General features: G+C 36.8%; 3 protein-coding genes across 6 annotated transcripts; 1 reads left to right on the forward strand and 2 right to left on the reverse strand.

The window, feature by feature from the left end:
• Positions 1 to 1736: 1736 nt before the first annotated feature.
• On the reverse strand, positions 1737 to 8054 carry LOC129367022 (sodium/potassium/calcium exchanger 1-like). Its single transcript, XM_055041219.1, has 10 exons — positions 7946 to 8054; positions 6439 to 7669; positions 5007 to 5066; positions 4617 to 4725; positions 4033 to 4113; positions 3631 to 3719; positions 3198 to 3452; positions 3012 to 3101; positions 2738 to 2904; positions 1737 to 2642 (listed from the first exon to the last, which is right to left on the reverse strand). Exons 2-10 carry the CDS (start codon positions 7510 to 7512, stop codon positions 2393 to 2395), a joined length of 2175 nt encoding a protein of 724 aa, XP_054897194.1. The 5' UTR covers positions 7513 to 7669; positions 7946 to 8054; the 3' UTR covers positions 1737 to 2392.
• Positions 8055 to 8844: 790 nt separating this feature from the next.
• LOC129358665 (sodium/potassium/calcium exchanger 2-like) lies at positions 8845 to 13185 on the reverse strand. 4 transcript variants are annotated; one of them, XM_055028015.1, is made up of 7 exons: positions 13045 to 13185; positions 11153 to 12193; positions 10794 to 10809; positions 10573 to 10664; positions 10394 to 10483; positions 10102 to 10259; positions 8845 to 9999 (listed from the first exon to the last, which is right to left on the reverse strand). In XM_055028015.1, exons 2-7 carry the CDS (start codon positions 12053 to 12055, stop codon positions 9756 to 9758), a joined length of 1503 nt encoding a protein of 500 aa, XP_054883990.1. In that variant the 5' UTR covers positions 12056 to 12193; positions 13045 to 13185; the 3' UTR covers positions 8845 to 9755. The 4 variants fall into 4 exon arrangements, with proteins under 4 accessions (XP_054883990.1, XP_054883903.1, XP_054883744.1 ...); XM_055027928.1 differs by having other exon boundaries at positions 10573 to 10809; positions 11168 to 12193; XM_055027769.1 differs by having other exon boundaries at positions 10573 to 10809.
• A 382-nt stretch (positions 13186 to 13567) lies between these two features.
• Positions 13568 to 17731, forward strand: ints14 (integrator complex subunit 14). The gene is made up of 11 exons (XM_055037782.1): positions 13568 to 14158; positions 14240 to 14347; positions 14986 to 15141; positions 15442 to 15560; positions 15654 to 15796; positions 15885 to 15977; positions 16087 to 16231; positions 16340 to 16473; positions 16728 to 16846; positions 17078 to 17143; positions 17242 to 17731. The coding sequence occupies exons 1-11, from the start codon at positions 13937 to 13939 to the stop codon at positions 17473 to 17475; spliced, it is 1539 nt and encodes a 512-aa protein (XP_054893757.1). The 5' UTR covers positions 13568 to 13936; the 3' UTR covers positions 17476 to 17731.
• The last annotated feature ends 81 nt before the right edge of the window (positions 17732 to 17812 follow it).

Below are 17812 nucleotides of genomic sequence, written 5' to 3' on the forward strand. Positions count from 1 at the left end.
ATTCTTGTTCAACTGTGCACTGTTTATTGTGAATAACAGGTCAGGTTTATTGTGAATCCTCTACTACTTTGAATAGTTGCCAGAGTTTATTTGCACTGTAATCATCACCCAAATGTTATACAATTGAGCTCGGACCTGCCCAAATTCAATCTCACTTTACAATTGAGTGTGAAACTTCAGCATCTTAATACATCTTAACAAAAATAACAACTGAGATTCCATTTATACTGAGCTTCACAATCACTTAATAATGCTGGATAAGTCAAGGTTGCGTGCTTGGCTCGAACACCAACCTCAAAACATGTAAATCTGCATTATCACCACCTCATAAGTGTCTGAAAACCACTGATGACCAAAATGTAATGTTTCATCTTATGTGATGTTTACACTGTCAACTTTAACAATGTTTCTGAAGTGTTATTTATTGTTTGTAACACAGATACTAATTTGTATGATTTTTACATAAAAGATAAAAAACAAATTTCTTCCCTGAGCGGATCGATACTTTGCCTTCCTTTATGAATAAACACGTTTACCAAGTGAAATTCACGTTTTGTCATTTCTCAAACTAAGCTGATGAAAAAGTTACCTAAAAAAGCTTGAACTTACTCCAATACAGTTATGAAAATAATGTTGCAAGATTTACATTTAAGACAAATTCACACTTTCAAAGCTCTCTGTCCAAACTCTGCACAAATTTTACACCCGCACTTTCACCTTCCAAAAGTATTAAAATGTGTTTGGGGTCAGAGTTACATGTTTCACACTTTCTGTAAACCCTGGTGAGTAAAAATGTATTAAAAGCCGTATAAATAGTCTGTTATTTTGATATAATCTCACAATAATACACTATTTAAGGTTGTTTAAATAGCCTTAAATAGTGTATTTTTTAAACTACAATAATAGTTTTTTTTTTGTTTTGTTTTTGTTTTTACAAAATTACCAGCCCTTTGAATGTTGCAAATAAATCAATCGTCTCATCTGATTAAAAATCCGATTTCCCGTTACTGTAGTCGCAGTATTCTGATTATATTCATGTAATCATGGATAGATGAGAACAGATAACATTTAGTTTGCATGTTGCTTTATGCGATTAACTAATGTTTTATGAAACCTTCGTATTTCAAGAGTTTTACATTTTATTGCAAAGTACTTTGAAATAAAAGTTGCATAATTCTGTTAAAAATACATAATAAAGTTATTTTACTGAGTGTTTTTTATGAGCTTCAAACACAAAATTCCCTCAACCACTCTGACTTGACATAACATACAAATACTGGTTTTGTTTGAAATAGTTTTTATAAAATAAATTATTTCATCTACCATTTCAGGTAGTGGGGCTGCACAGTGGCGCAGTTGGTAGCACTGTTGCCTTGCAGCAAGAAGGTTGTGGGTCTGGGGTCTTTCTGCACGGAGTTTGCATGTTTTTGCTGTGCATGCGTGGGTTCTCTCTGGGTACTCCGGCTTCCTCCCACAGTCCAAAAACATGGTTTCTCTAAATTCAAACAGGTTGTTTGTCCTGTCTGTGTCTGTATTGCCCTGCGACACACTGGCGACCTGTCCAGGATGTACCCCACCTCTTGCATGGAACTTTAGCTGGAGATAGGCAACAGCACCCCTCCCAACCCCAATAGGGACAAGGGTGTTAGAAAATGGAAGGATGGATTTCAGGTATTGACAAAACTGGGACTCGCCTGGGATTTGAACAGCAACTGAGGGGGATGAAAACAGCAAAATAACTGTAACAACTTTATTAAAAAGCATATCATTAATTCGCAATGTAAATACAACCATCTGTTTATTACACCACATAATCCATACATGTTAAAACATGGGCTCCAGACTGTGTGCCATTTATAAACCCTGATGCTTCTTTGCTACCAAGGTCTGTGCCTTCACAATATCAACATCTAAAGAGCTCTCTATGCAATTTAGAAAAACAAGGCTAAAGATGGCTAACATCTAATTTGTTTTAAAGTTGTCAAAGAAAATACACATTCATTTTGAGTAAAATAATTTAAAGATCTGATTTAACTTGAAATTTCACCAAAGGAAGGTTCTGTTTGGACTTTGACAACCTTGAGATGAAATCACAAGTTTTGTACTTTTAAATATACTCCAAGCCCAAGTCAAAAACTATGGACATGGAAGAAAATATAAAAACTTCAGTAAACAGATATATTTTAGTCTGAACACAGTTGCATAGATACTTTTACAACTAAAAATGGTGCGGTGCTGCTATTGGTGTTAAGAGTATGTCAAATTTACTTGCAATTACTGTTTCAAATGGTCCAAAAAAAAGGTTTTTATGAGAATTATTTGTTAAAGCGATTTTAAGTTCCCACTCCATGCGAAAGTGTCTACGGTGGAAAAAAGGCTTGTGTTTGCAGTCTCAGATGGAAATAGGGCAAACAATGATGCGATCCTCCAGCATGACGCTGAGCACCAGAAAAATAAAGTAGAGGAGAAACATAGTGGAGCCCAGCACCTTGTTCATTTTCCATTTACAGACTGCGATGGAGATGATGACGAAAAGGAGCATGAGGAAGAGCAGCACGATAGCACAGAAAAGGCCGTTGCTGCTGACAGCGACTGGAGCCAAACCGTGGATGAAAGAGTACAGGAGCCATGGGATGGGCAATCTGGCAGAAAAAAAAAAAAAAGATGCAGGATTCACTTGTGGGGGCAATCAGTTGATTATTTTCTAATACTGGCAGATCAAACAGTGAAAGCTCACCCCATTGTGATGTCAAAGATGTTACTGCCCACAGAACTGGACACCGCCATGTCTCCCAGGCCCTTGCGAGCCACAATCACACTGGTGATAAGGTCAGGGATGGAGGTGCCTGCCGCCAGGATTGTCAGGCCCATAATTTCCTCTGAGATGCCAATGGTCTCTCCCACCTCATTACAAAAAAGTCATAGAATATTTAATTAGGGATTCAATATAAACTGAATGTTGATTTCTTGCTTCTTGTATTGAAGATAAGCAAAGAAGTGCATGAACTGACCTGATGGGCCCACCATACCATGAGGTAGGAGAAGATAGCAATCCACATAATCGAGCCCAGAAAGGTGAACACAAAAAATTTCCTGGATTTCTGTTGAATAAAATCAAAATATAAAGGTAAACTTATAGAGGAAATCAGAATATCACATTGGCACCTTGAAATGTGGACTAAATGCTAAATGCTAACCTGGTTCCGAACATCAGGAACGGTGAGCCACAGAGGGAAGACTATGGGCAGCAGGAAGAGGTAGGTGACTTGTTTGCGTGGTGTGTCAGGCCACTGTAAAGACAATGGGTCATCTTCTTTTTCCTCCTCTTCATCTTCATTCTCATCTTCATCCTCATCTTCACTGGACTCCTCACTCTCTTCATCGCTGTCATCGTCGTCACTGTCGGAATTGTCTGAACCTTCCGATCCACCTTGTTCTGCTGGAACGTCGTCCTGCAGAATGGAGAAAAGCAATGGAGTCCAAATATAATACAAGGAAAGAATATTTTTTTTGTCAAAATAAAACCTGATATAAATAGTGAAATCCCTGTACTTTGATTCTTACATAGACAGGTATCAAAGACTGACTTCTGGGCTTTTTGAAAGTCAGCAGGTCATGGGTAGGGAGTACCTTCTTTGCTTCTGGCTCCTCCTTCTTTTCTGCATCTTTGGCTGGAGCAGCCTCTGGCTCTTTGGTCTCCTCAGTTTTTCCACTTTTGCCTGTGGAGGAAATCATTAACATTTTAGTTAGAAATTTGTCTGTGGTGGTTTTAGACCAAAGAAGGTCCTATGGAGTATGTAAACAAATAGACATTTTAAACAAGTTTTTCATGAAAGTGAGCCACAAAACACTTAATTTTAGAGTAGTTTAAGAAACTTCAGTCGGAGAGCCATTGAGGGCTTCTTTTGATAAGAAATATTGTGAGCATTTGGTAGCTTGGAAATATTTCCATTATACTTCCTACATTTCATTACTTCTGATCTACTATTCTGTTCAAATATCAGTGCTTTATCATCAGATCCTTCCTGTTACCTTCACTTTTCTCTTGGGACTTGGACTCTGACTTCCGTCTGGCCACACTGTTCAAGGTCTCAACCTTATCCTTAAACTTTCCTTCAAAACAAACAAATAATAATTTTGAATGCATTAATAAGTCATGAAGCGTAAAACTATAAACATGTACTATTTTTGAAAACACAGATTCGGTATTGTGTGAGTCCACAATAAGAGCCAAAGCAGGCAGCAACAATAATATAAACGCTGCAGCTAACATGTAAAATTCAAAGGCCGCAATAGTTTTGCAAAATAAACTAATAAAATCACAGAATAACCTAAATTTGAAGCGTAGAAAGATCAATTATTTCACTCCCAGTTTTGGCACCAGAATAATGATTTTCTTTTTTATGACACAACCTGGATCAACAACTGGATCCTACTGCACACTGAGGGAGTATTTATCTGCTTAGTATGAATCTGGAATTAGAGATGACTGCATATGAGACACCTAGCTAATCCATTTTATACTGGGCAGAACATAGCACACAGGAAGTATGTGTGAAAGTTATTATGCAGTTATCCATCACAAAAGCCATCAGGGGCATAAATGTAGTACTTACCATCTCCAAGAGGGTCTAATGTGTGAATCATGAGCTGAAAGATGGTGTTTCTCATGGTGCTGTTGTGTAAAGAAGCAGAACTCCCCCCTCGCTGAAGGGATGGCTTCAACTAGGGAAAAAGATGGCTGAGGTCACAACAGCTTCTCGCAATATAGACACGACACGGCACTGTACGTCATTTTCAAGTGGAGGTCAGGGTGTTTTTGCTCAGCAAGTTCATTATGATGAATCAGTACCTGCAGTGAGGCTTGTTAGTGAGCAGGAACACAAACAGAAAAACTCAAAATATGTATAAAAACAGTAACAATCAGCACTGTGGTCTCAGGGGGTTAGAAATTTACTACTTCCTGGAGTTGGTTGGTACATTTTCTTATTTATTTATTTTTTTACCTTTAACCGATTCTTGTCCTCTGGAGCAGGAGGGGCATGATCTTCTCCTTCCCCATTTGTCTGTGTGCAACAATGTGCAACAATGTGATAATCATTCAAATGTATTTCATTTTGGTATAATTTATGTAAGTTTCAACATAATCTTATACATTGCATGGTTTTTCATATTGTACACTCGTGAGGTCTTATCAGTAATAATGTAGTGCATTATTAAATATCTACCTTCATGCCTTGGACTAGCTTAGCACTGTAAATGAACCTGTCCTCACTTCAAAATGTACACTCACCGTACACTCTGGTGTGTTATGTCTGACTTCAAATATAATTCAAGAATTGCATCATTACAGCTTAAAGATCTACGTTACAATTTGTTTTGTTACAAGTAAGCAAAATAAGTTTATTATGGTCTCAATTTCTCTAACCAAGGATAAGAAAATGAATGATGAAGCTACCAATTGTGCAGCTCTGCGGCACCAAAAGGGATTAGTTTGATATGGCATTTTATATTTAGCATTTATTCAACCTTAATGAATCAATGAAACGTTACACATAACAACAGATGCTGTTTCCTTGAAATAAGTGCTACTTTATGTATCAATGACAAAAATAAATATAACACAGGCATACTGTGTATCAAAGGCCAAAAGAGCTACTATTAAAAATGAATTAATAAGTTGTCAGTGTAGTTTTATATATGTGATCATTTAAATAAACTGTCACAAACATGTTAAATAAATATTGATAAATTTGTTTATATTTATGGGGTGTCAATGTTTTAAACACACAAATGTGAAGTGAAACTTGAATGCTTTAAATATTAAAAATTATATATTATTATTTCAATATTTACTAATTTATTTCTAGTTTCGTATACAAGAGCCCTAAAGGAATAATTCAAACTGTCACTATTGTTCAGTACGTAGGATCTGACATCTGATTGGTTAACCTGCACACCAGATCACTTCCAGACCAATAACCTTGCTTATATCAGTGTTAGCCATGTCTAACTTTGACAGGTAAAGCTTAAACAAAACATTTTATTCCAGAGACACTATAAAACAGCTCTAAAAATTTACATAATGTTTTAATATACAATAAATGAAACATTTTCTAATGGTGATTTCCACATTTAATCACTTTATTAATATTTTATTGATTCTTGACACATTATTTTTTAAACATATTTTTTTTATTTACAAAATTATTTAAACTGTTAAACATATAAATGTTCATTCATTTAATCAATTGAATACAAAGACAAAAAATTGAAAGAGTTGCCATTTTCACTCGTAATTCTCGTAGAACATTGTGTTAGTTGTCCAGCACCAAATGAGAATAATTTTAAATATGAAAGCCTTAACGGAGATTTATCAAGCTAAATAGGTAATCCAGAACATTAAGCATAAATATGTTTTATTACATAACTGCTTACCTTTTCAGGTTCTTCCACAGCAATAACCTTCACAATGCTCTTGTGTTTGTGGAGTTGGGTCTTGAATTCTCGCTCCAGTTGCACATTGAACTTCATAAAGACAACATAGAGACTGTAACAGGCCACCAGCATCATGCTTTCCCACCACATAATGACATTGTCCAAGAAGAAGATGATCAGTAAGATGAGGTCAAGTATGTAGAATGAAACATCTCTGAAAAGCGGCCACCAGGTTAGATGAAGAATCTCCCGAGAAAATAAAGCACACATCCCAATCACGAACAAAATGTTAAAAACTGCCGAGCCGACTATTGTGCCAATGCCCACGTTGCTGTGGGCGATGAAGACTCCTATAAGAGAAGTGAAGAGCTCAGGTGCAGAACCTCCAGCTGCCATAAAGGTGGCGCCCGCTACATCATCAGAGATGGCCAGTTTGTCTGTGATAACTCCTAGTGCGGGCACGAAGAACTCGTCGCAGACAATCGCAAGAGAGACAAACATGTACATCATTCCCAAAATGTGAAGAAACACCCATCCTCGCCTGCGATCTTCGATAGAAAATATATCTTCAGGGTATTCACCTTTTACATGAGGAGCTTCACCAGGTGGAGCTGGGGAGACAGTTGTAACTGGTGGAGCTGGAACTGGGGTGGGTGTCACCAGAGGAGGTTCTGGGGCCACATAGATGCAATGCACCAAAGTCCGGTTTGTTGTTGGCAACAGTGTGGATTCAGTGGAAGAGGCTTGTTTGAAATCACTAGTTAAATCCATATGTGTATTTGTATTGAAATCCTTATCATCATGAGGAATCACATGCGTTGGTGTTGTTTGATCTGTAGGCTCTAATTCGGGTGGTGTAGTGAGAAGTTCCTCTAGCTGGCCAGGTTCTGCTGTGGCATCCTCAACGCCCTCTGTTGACCCTTCTCCGAAATCCTCTCCAATCTGAGCCACTGGCATTGGTGCCTGCAGCCTGGCACTAATGGTGAGCTGGTATAGGGTACAAAGAAAAACTCCGGAGAGAAGAAACAGAACCCGGCTCAGCTGGAGCCGTTTCCTTCTGTGACAATGCATCATCCTCCAAGGCAGCGCTCCTGGTGGCTAGGTTGAATTAAGTAGCATAAATAAGCTTCGGTAGAGTCCAGCTCTGTCCCCAACAGACCATGGGGTAGAAGAATACAGAACTTGAGTAGAGTGATTCATGTCACATCATTGAGTTTGTGGAAAATTCAACCTATTGTAGATTGAAGAATACACCAAAATTAGTCACAAGTTCAGCTCAATTTAAACATTCACAAAAGCACTCTTATATAAAACATTGCCAGTCAATTAGACAAAATGATGAAATTTATAAAGACTGGACGAGATTTTCGATGGTAAAATACAACTAACCTATAAGGTGGTACCAACTGAAGAGTAAATTTATGTTAATTAGAAAAGATCATGAAATAAAGAGGTAAAAAAACAAAACACAAATAAAGAAAAAAAACAAGTAACAATACAGACTTACCTTAAAATTAACATGTAGTCAATGGCACAAAATCTCTGCAGCTTTCCCAGGTTAAATGTACTTGCACGAACAAAAACTATTGCCCAACGACTAAAGGCTTATGTAGGGCACAGAACAAGTCTTCACAATGGATCAACATAATACCTAACACCTGAAGTCTTCTAAGAGGATTAACTGCATTGTCTCACTCTCACTTTGCAAATGTAACCTCAGCAGTGATCTGTACGATGTAAAGTAAAAGTAAGAAAGGTGTCATAGTGCATAGATATAGGTCTGAAAATGAAGGAATTTATATTTTGAAACTCTTACTGTCATTTCTGAAATATTTTGACTTTTGAGAAACAGGACGTTCACATACAACACTCCAATAGGTTCTTTTGTACAACCTGACATAAGTCAACCTCTGGGCCATGACTGTATGTCTGAGGACAAACACTCAGGTTGTTTGCAAATTTACAATGACATCCTTGAAAAAAAGATGAGTGAATTAAAATTTAAGTTTTAGTCACAACTTCTCCAGAAATATGTGTAAAAATCTAACTTATGTTGCTTAGACTTGTTTGTGTAAGTATTTGTGCATTTAATCTTGTAAAGAAAAATAAGAAAAACAAAACCTTAAATCCCTAAAGAAACAGGACACACAAGGCATTTTTATGGACATACTTTTTATGTAATTTATTAAAAAGTCAATGAGTATGATAACACACAAGTTAAAAAAAATGTGACCTTTACTTATGAAGATATATACTAAAAACACAGAAACAAGACAGTGAATTTAATCATTTCTCTATTCTAGAGCTTAAATGATCTGTTCTTTCAAATCTAAAATATTTTTAATCTAACTTTATGTGAACAAAACCACCTGATTTAAGCACATTGTTTCTTATTAAATAAAAAAAGTTGTTAAAAAGTACACAAAAAACTATTTTATATTCTTATAAAGTATTTCCTTTAATATAGATTTTCTTTGTTTTGCATTTTTAGTCACAATATGTTTTAGATCATGATATAAATTGGCTGACTAAGATAACTAGAGTGCAAGTGAAAAGCAGTTTTCAAATTATTTACAAAACTCAGCCCATTTTTTAAAAAAAAATCATTATTGATCCTATTTTTTGGTTGTTTGATTTTACAATTTTACACGGAGGCCTGTAACCTGTAGAATCAACAAAGCACTTCAACAAAAACCTGTCTGACAACAAAATGTAACTTAAGTTCTCCAAAAACAACACATCATGTCTTGACATGTCTAAAGAAAGAAAAGACTTCTTTGAACTGATGAGGGTACATTAGGCACAATGGGCCACTAGCAAGTCCACCTCTGAATGGTGTGGGATGTTTTGAAGGTTTTGGAGTAATCTAGTGAAAGTTTGGACCTAAATTGGATTGAGATGCAGTGGCATGACCAGAATGGGGCTAATCATGATCAATACTTTTGTAATACTGCTGAATTAAACAAGCCTTTAAAGAAGAGTGGACCAAAATTCCTCATCAGCAATGAAAGACTCTCTGCAAGTTCCTGCAAACAATTGATGGCAGTTGGCTTCAATTAGAAAAAGTGACAGTAACTTTTTCACTATGGGCCAAGTTTGTAGTTAAAACTGCAGCTATATAGACATGAGTTCCTTAAAATCTAATATGTATATTTATATTTATGAAGTGTACTCGACAGGTATATTGATAATTTCATTATCACGCTTTTAAACTTCTTTCTTTAAACCCTTGCAGATGTCAGGATGCATCAGTTTTATAGAGAAGAATCCAAGAAAATACAAAAACATATTTCGAGTTTTTTTTTTTTGTTTGTTTTTTACACAGGGCATGTAATGATTTCAAACACCATCAATATTCTGATGATCACAAAAATAAGGAAGAGAAGGTCCAAGATGAGGCCAAGACTTTTCTCAATCCTCCACTTAAAAAATATAATGGAGATGACAGCAGCAAGGAGCACGACGAAGAGGAGGATACTGGCACAGAAGAGACCTTCAGTCGAGATAGCCACAGGGGAGAAACCATGGATGACTGAGTAGAGGAACCATTCCACTGGTAAACTTTTGGATGAAATAACACAGAAATTACAGTGGGATCAACAAATCTTTGAACACCTGTTCTCTCATTTTATCTCAGCAAGACAATTCAATCTATTTACTCACAATAGAGTCACAATAAAGATGCTACAGCCTAAATTACTGGACACAACCATGTCTCCCAGGCCTTTATGAGCCACTATTAGACTAGTTATAAAATCAGAGCTGAATATCAATCCTTCCACGAATCTTATCTGACCCATCGCATCAAATGTCTCATCCACCTGTAAAATATAAAAATACCGTTTAGTAGGATTAAGTCCAAAATCCAGGATGAAAACACATGCAGCCGAAATAATTCAATGCAAAATTAGACTCTTATTAAAGAACAAAAAAGTTGTTTTTAGAAACACTGCACCTGATGAGCCCACCACCTCAAAAGGTAGGAGAAGATGCCAATCCACACAATGGAAGCAAGGAAGGTCAGCACAAAGAATTTTCTGGCTTTCTGTGAATCAAACACCAAAATAAAATCATAGATCAAGTATTAAGAGACAATTACCTCTGAAAAAATCCAAAACATTAATCTGACCTTACCTGACTACGAATATTGGGAAGTGTGAGCCACAGAGGAAGGATGATTGGCAACAGGATGACGTAGGTGATTTGTTCCTGCCATTTGTCGGGCACTTGTAAAGACAGAGATGTACCTCCTTGTAGTAATTTGCTCTCAACAAACTTCTTTTCATGGCATCCACCATTGTTTTCATTGCCACATTCTTCATCACAGTCTCCAGGGCTTTTTGCATCATCCTCACCTTTGGGTATACACACCTAGGGGGGATTGTTTTAAACAGGTAAAAAGAGCACTTTAAACATCAGAAAAGGAAATGGGATTAAAAAGTAACTTCTACAAAAATTGTACTAAGATAAAAGAGAGCCACAATGTATTTAAGAATGTTTACATCAGGATATTTGTCCCTGATGGCAATCCAAATAATTTATGAATAGGCTTTTGTCGATATCACGCCACAGTAAAATGCTTCATAAAAGTAGAAGCTCAAACTTCAACTCAAAAACCTAAAAATTCTGCATAGTGAAACAAAATTCTAAAAATACATTTCACTGTAATTCTACAGTGAAATACTTATAGTTATATATACAATAACTGCTTTACCTCTACCGGCATCACCTTTTCACATTTCTTCACAAATGAAGCTTTCATCACCCCTTTGATTTTCTGGAGTTGGGTCTTCATTATTTGTTCCGCATTCTCATCATATGTCAAAAAGGTGATGTAGAGTACAAAAACGGTTACCAGAATCACACTTTCACACCATGCGACAACACTATCCAACAAGAAAATGATCAGTAGGATGAAACCAAGCATGTTAAATGATAAGTCTCTGAAAAATGGCCAGGAGCGTACAAGGAGAACCTTTCTAGAAAACATAGCACATGTTCCAATCACAAATAAGCTTCTATAAGCTATAGAGCCAATCTCTGGGTTAATGTTCACAGTTAAATTGTAGTGATAGTAGAAGACTTGGATTAGCTTGGTAATGAATGATGGGATGGATGTTCCTGCAGCCATGAAGAGGACTCCAACAACATCACCTGAGATGGCCAACTTTTCCATGATGACCCCCAGAGAAGGAACAAAAAACTGATCGCACACAATTAAATGTGCCACAAAAGCATAGATCATCCCAAAAACATGCAGGGCCACCCATCCATGTCTTCTATCCTCAATAGGAAAAAGATCACTAGGGTATATCATGTGTTTCTGTTGGACATGGGAGGCTGGATCAAATCTGGATGACTCCAGTGAAGGATGGCGATAATCTTTTGGATCCAAAAACGAAGATTTATGTTCAGGTCCTTCTTTATATGGAGCTGAATATGTAGAATGTTGAACAGAAAATTCCCCCGTTGAGCGATCTGTGATCTTTTCAAAATTGTCTACACTGTCAGGCAAAGTAAAAGTGAGGTCAGCACCAACAATCCAATTTTGAAGGGCACCAAGGAAGACAACAGCAAAAACAATCAGCTGCTGAGACCTACATCTTGTAGACTCCATCTTGTGCTAAAAGCAGATTCACTTTCTGAGCTCCAAAAAAAAAAAAAAAAAAAAAAGTATTTAATAAATCCCTGGAGTTAAAAGATGCACAGCTCCTGTTGTCTGATTTGGGTATGGGTCTTTATGCCTTAGGCAAACCTGTTTGTAAAGAAGACAAAGTCTCAATTCAATTAACAGTTTGATAGCAAGTCAAGATGAAATTTAGTTTTTCTGCAAGCATTTAAACTCAATAAAACAGTTTAAATCTCTTAAGCTTTTTCCCTTTAATGAAAAATAGAGAACTCTGAATCAAACTCTGCATTAAACAGCATAACCCTAAACAAATTACAGAGCAAAGGTTCCCAATGAACAGTTAACAGCAGATGACAGAAATTAAGCACAGCTTCAATGCACATTAATTACGTTAACAGTTAACAACACATACAAAACATGGCAGAATTACACATCAACTAAAAACCTGTTCATAATCAAATTAGTCTAAAATATGTTGAAATGTAAGCATCGCAAAGAAAACAGAGCTGATCTTAATCCATGCTGCAGTTACAGACGGCAACAGAAAAAGAGGACGAGCCGATCTGGTGCTATGGTGACAAACTGTCAAGAGCAGCTTAAAATATCAGGTGGAAAAAAATATCTATTTGTCTAAATAAAATGGTTTTGAATAATAAGTAAACCAATTTGAACAAACTTCACATCTACAGAAATGTTACATATATTTATAGGGATAATAATAATAATATTTAATGAGCTTTAAAATCCCAATACTTGAAAAGAAAATGTGCACAGACTTACGTTTTTCCTCTATTCTTCAGATTACAAAATCAAGGAAGACATTCAAACAACTTTTCAGATTATTCATAAAAGGACAAAAAAAAAAAAAACACTTTAGGAGATTTCGTAGTTAAAATAGTCTTTAACTCTATGGGCGTTATATATGCAGTACAAAAAGTGAGACGTTTTGAACAGATCTAAATGTCACTGCCTCTTACCGTGTTGCCGAGTGGGTTCTGGCAGTTCCTTCGTACCTCTGCAAAGTTTGTCTTTACCGAATCAAAAACAGAAAAAAACAAAAACAGGATTCACCAACAGGAAGTCCATAAGATTTTTTTCGTGCGTGATGATTTTTATCTAGCGTGATGTTTTTGTGTATTTTGTAAGAGTGTTCCCAGAAGGCGGGACAAACTTCGATCAGAACCAAATACAATACAAGCAAGTTTTAATAAGAAATAAAATTCGCAAATATTACACAAATCTAAAATCTGTAATTAAAGGTCAGATTTGTGATCATTTATCTCCATGGTGCATCAAACACACCAATCTAACAAAAGTGGATATAAAATAGGAGTTAGAAAAGACAAAAATTAGAATATTTTTTTTTCATTTTATATTTTATATCTGTAGATATTTTTTTAGTTCGGTTCTAAATAGGTGTTTCCTGTTCGATCGTTGTAATTTCACACATTTTAGATTACATAGGAACTATACATTTACAAGTTGTTTGTCGGACGGAATTGTTGGTGCACTTATAATGCAACGCAAGCTAAACAACAAAAACGACTAGAAAGTTTTAGTCGTTTTTATTTTTCATACATGAATTTCTCGCCGCTTTTTTACTCATGGATATTTATCCTTTTACATTTGATTAATAATATCGGGAAGGTTTCTTGCTTTTAGCTGCTACATTGCAGGAGGCTAACAAACTAGCTTTTGTTAGCCTGTACTAACCTGTATAATTAAGTTTCAAACGCCATTATTGACGGGTTTTTTTCTAATTAAATCTTGGTGATTTTCACTGTTTTGCTGTAAAGCCGTAAATCGGACGGTTGTAAGCAGTTTTAAATCTACTGTTTTATTGTGGACATCGGATCTGCGTGAACAGCAATGCCTACAGTGGTTTTAATGGACGTGTCACTGTCCATGACACGACCAGTGTCCCTGGATGGTATCGAGGAGTTCCAGAGGAAGAACCTGGCTGTCCACGGACTCAACATGCTGTTTGAACACATGGCTTCCAACTATCGCTTGGAGTTCACCGCACTGATGGCATTCTCCTCCCTCTGGGAGCTGCTGGTGCCTTTCACTAGGGATTACAATGCGTTACAGGTAACATCAGTTTCTGCCTGTAAAGTCAAAGCACAATATACCTAAAGAATTAAAATAGTTTGTCTATGTTTTTGTTTGCAGGAGGCACTTAGTAACTTGGAAGACTATGACAAAACATGTCTTGAACTGGCTCTACAAGGAGTTAGTAGTGTTGTTCAGCAGGAGTGGGGCAATGGCTGTCCCTGTCAGGTATTCAGCAATTCTCTTTGTTTATTAGGTTGATTCCTAACAGTAGTTGTGGTCAGTCGGGAGGTTTTCTATGTCATTCATTTGTACATATTCGGTACAACGTACAATTTTCTCCAGTAAATTTGATCTCTCCAGTAGGAAACGTTTTCAGATTTTTTTTAAATTGAAAAAATATGTTAATGGGAAAAATGATTTACCCATGTGATTGAAAGAAGACTCCACTAGTCTTCTTTAGTTGATTCCTACCTGTGAAACTTTGATTCCAAGTTGCACCGTTTCAGTTGTACCCCGCATATCCAAGAGCCATTAAAATAAACAAAAAAATAAACAAAAGAATCCCAGACAGCCCTTGAAGCGTAATTTGTCATTTTTAAAGTAACTGCTATTCCTTCCACTTTCATAAATCTCTAGGGTATCTTTATATAAAATTGCATTTCAAGTTTTTCAAACTAATCTTGCTTCCAGTAACTATCACACTTGCATACTATGTAATTACATTAAGTTCAGTATGACAATTTTTCAGGTTGTGAGTTTGAAGCAGACCTTTTATTTTTACTCTTTCACTTTGTTTTCCTGCTTTCAGTAATACCTCCTCCTTAGATGCTCATGGTTATACATTTCCCTCTTTTGTCCTGTAGGTGGTGTTGGTTACAGACGGATCTCTTGGGATTGGAAAGGGTTCCCTACGCCACTCTCTTCAAACCCTGAAACATCGTGGTGATGACAAAAAGTTTCCTCTCCCCTACCCATTCCCCACCAAAATGTTCATCCTTTGTGTAGCCAATGCAGAGGAGGTACGGCAATCCACATTTCTGTTGGCATTCTACCTTGATTTCAAATCAGTCACTCAGTCCAATTCTGTGGCGATACATGGCCAAATGTAATAGAGCTGGAAGAATCATGTTGTAATTTAAGTCTAATTTCCCATAATCTATCACTGTTTTTCCCCCTTGCAAATAATTTTAGAATTTTATACATAATTGTATCAACCCGTTTGTTATACAACTTGTTTGCAACTCAAGATCATCTTGTGTTACATTTCAGTATTCTATTTGATAGTTCCAATAATGAGCACTTGTTTTGTGTTATTTAAGTTGCAAATGACTGATGCCATGGAAAACCTGGAGGAGCTCCTTCATCTCAGTGGAGGGGATGGACAGATCTTCACTGTGGATGGACCACTTTGCATGAAGAGTGTACAAGCAATGTTTGGGTAAGGTTGAGCTGATTATAAGAGTTGTTCATTCATTTATTTCTAAGCTTAATGATGCATATTTTTTTTACCCTGTCATTTTCATTCCTCCAGGACGCTGATTGATCGGGCGTACTCCCCCTTTCACGCAGTTCTGCACTGTGGGAATCTGTCTTCAGACGTTCAGGTGTTCCCCCGTCCTGAGCCAGTGGTAGTGGACGAGGAGGTGGAGCCTGTTCCCAAAGCAGTCAGCACAGGTACTTATCAGGGATTGAAAATCATTTAAACATTTTTTCATTATGAAATAAATCTTCACATGGGTTATATATATTTTTTTTGTTTCAGATTTGGAAATTGTGGGCTTCATTGAAATTGCTGACATCTCCAGCCCTCCTGTAATATCCAGACACTTGGTTCTTCCCATTGCTGTTAACAAAGGTTTGTTTTTGTTTTTTGAGAATGACTTGTGGAGCAGCATAGCATCAACAATAAAAAGTTGAATTCTTGATTTGTATGTGTTGTAACAAATATTTGCACCTAATTTCAGAAGTGGATGAAGTTGGCACAGGAACCACTGAAGAACTTGAAGAGGAACCTTCAGCGAGCCAAATGGCTGGGAAAAGCCCAAATTTTTGTGTTCTTTTACATGGAAGTCTAAAGGTTGAGGGGATGATAGCTCTGGTCCAACTAGGGTGAGCAGTAACAGCTGATATACATGGCATGCTCTACATTCATCTGGACATCAAGTTCATTTTTGTGAATGATCTCTTAGTTCAGTGACTGTCCTGCTTTGATCCCAGGCCGGAGTGGTTCGGCATGTTGTACTCCCAAGCAGACAGCAAGAAGAAGTCAAACCTGATGATGTCGATGTTTGAGCCTGGTTCCGATCCTCTACCTTGGCTAGGCAAGATTTCACATCTGGGACCAGTTTCAGGTAACATCTTACTTCAAAGACATCAGTTTGCTGCATATTTAGGGTTCTTGTGACCTAGAGATCTTTTTGAATTCTTGTGCAATTTGAATAAGCATACAATTCCCCAATGCTTGTATGGGACACTGTTGTCCTGCAGATCAAAGGTCTTTTATTTGTGTACATCAGTTAATGATTACTCCGTGTTCTATTCCGATTGTAATGATACGGATTGACTGACTTTCCTCTGATGCACAGCCATCTTTCTCGTGTTACAGAGGCTGCTGAAAATCCGTACGGCGAGGATGACAGTAAAAGTCCGTTCCCTGTGCAGCCACAGGTCAAGCGAAGCTATGCTCAGAATGTCACCGTGTGGATAAAAGCCAGTGGACTGCAGGTACAGTGAAAACACAGCTAAAACAATCTGTTCACTGCTCACATCTGACAAATAGTGTGTTATGGATTATAACCTAAAAGTCCAACAAAGTGGAAACTAAAACTACAGTTGTTCATTGTTAAAAATGATCCTCATGGGTAGTGAGATTCAAGATTTAATTATTTAAAAAAACATGTTTTGTATATGTTAAATAGTTGTCAATTTTTTAACTAGTTTTTTGTCATCATACAGACTGATGTTCAGAAGATCTTGAGGAATGCAAGGAAATTACCTGATAAAACTCAGACCTTCTATAAGGTAGGTTTAGCACAAATTATTTAAAAAAAATGTAGAAATGTATTTATTTTTTTCTAAACACAAGTAAAACATCCAATTTCTGTTTTTAATTCCATTAGGAGCTAAATCGTCTGCGGAAAGCTGCCTTGGCTTTTGGTTTTTGGGAGCTCCTGAAGGGTGTGGCCGAACTGCTGGAGAGGGAGTGCACCATGCTGCCTGACTCAGCCCATCCAGATGCTGCTTTCCAGCTCTCTCATGCCGCACATCAACTTAAACTAGCCAGTTCTGGCGACTCCCAGTATGCAGCTTTTGATCACAACATTGCCCCCATGCACACAGACTTCTCCAGCTGAGAAGTCTATGTATGAGCTGATACTGAGCCAGAGTGAACTGAAACCATACAAACAGGGCTTGTACAAATTGTCTGTTGGCAATTGAAATTGTTGCACATATTTTGTTTTTTTACTTGTTTGTTTATAGAATATATTTCCCAAATTGACTCATCTTTCTAAAATGCTTATTCAGTGTCATAAGTTATCAAAATGACAGCTCAAGGACATTTAGAATAATAAATGGAAAGAATAATAAAAATTCATAGTGGATCATTCAGTTGAACTGAAAGGTCAAAATGAATTGTGTTAAAGGTCAGTACTTTTTTGCAGATCTTTGAGAAGGAAAAGAAAATAAACA

The sequence above is a fragment of the Poeciliopsis prolifica genome, unplaced genomic scaffold (genome assembly GCF_027474105.1).
Source record: "Poeciliopsis prolifica strain line A6 unplaced genomic scaffold, Auburn_PproV2 SCAFFOLD001, whole genome shotgun sequence".
In the NCBI taxonomy this organism is placed as follows: domain Eukaryota; kingdom Metazoa; phylum Chordata; class Actinopteri; order Cyprinodontiformes; family Poeciliidae; genus Poeciliopsis; species Poeciliopsis prolifica.

Bases quoted from the DNA above. Each gene is read 5' to 3' on its own strand.
- LOC129367022 (XM_055041219.1), bottom strand. From the start codon at position 7,512: ATGATGCATTGTCACAGAAGGAAACGGCTCCAGCTGAGCCGGGTTCTG. The intron at 3,453-3,630 runs GTACTCCCTACC...TCCATTCTGCAG, and splicing joins AGGAGCCAGAAGCAAAGAAG to GACGACGTTCCAGCAGAACA. The intron at 2,643-2,737 runs GTGAGCTTTCAC...TTTTTCTGCCAG, and splicing joins ATCTTTGACATCACAATGGG to ATTGCCCATCCCATGGCTCC.
- LOC129358665 (XM_055027769.1), bottom strand. From the start codon at position 12,055: ATGGAGTCTACAAGATGTAGGTCTCAGCAGCTGATTGTTTTTGCTGTT. The intron at 10,810-11,152 runs GTAAAGCAGTTA...AATCCCCCCTAG, and splicing joins AAAAGGTGATGCCGGTAGAG to GTGTGTATACCCAAAGGTGA. The intron at 10,484-10,572 runs GTAAGGTCAGAT...TTTGATTCACAG, and splicing joins TTCCCAATATTCGTAGTCAG to AAAGCCAGAAAATTCTTTGT.
- ints14 (XM_055037782.1), top strand. From the start codon at position 13,937: ATGCCTACAGTGGTTTTAATGGACGTGTCACTGTCCATGACACGACCA. The intron at 16,232-16,339 runs GTGAGCAGTAAC...CTTTGATCCCAG, and splicing joins ATAGCTCTGGTCCAACTAGG to GCCGGAGTGGTTCGGCATGT. The intron at 16,847-17,077 runs GTACAGTGAAAA...GTCATCATACAG, and splicing joins TAAAAGCCAGTGGACTGCAG to ACTGATGTTCAGAAGATCTT.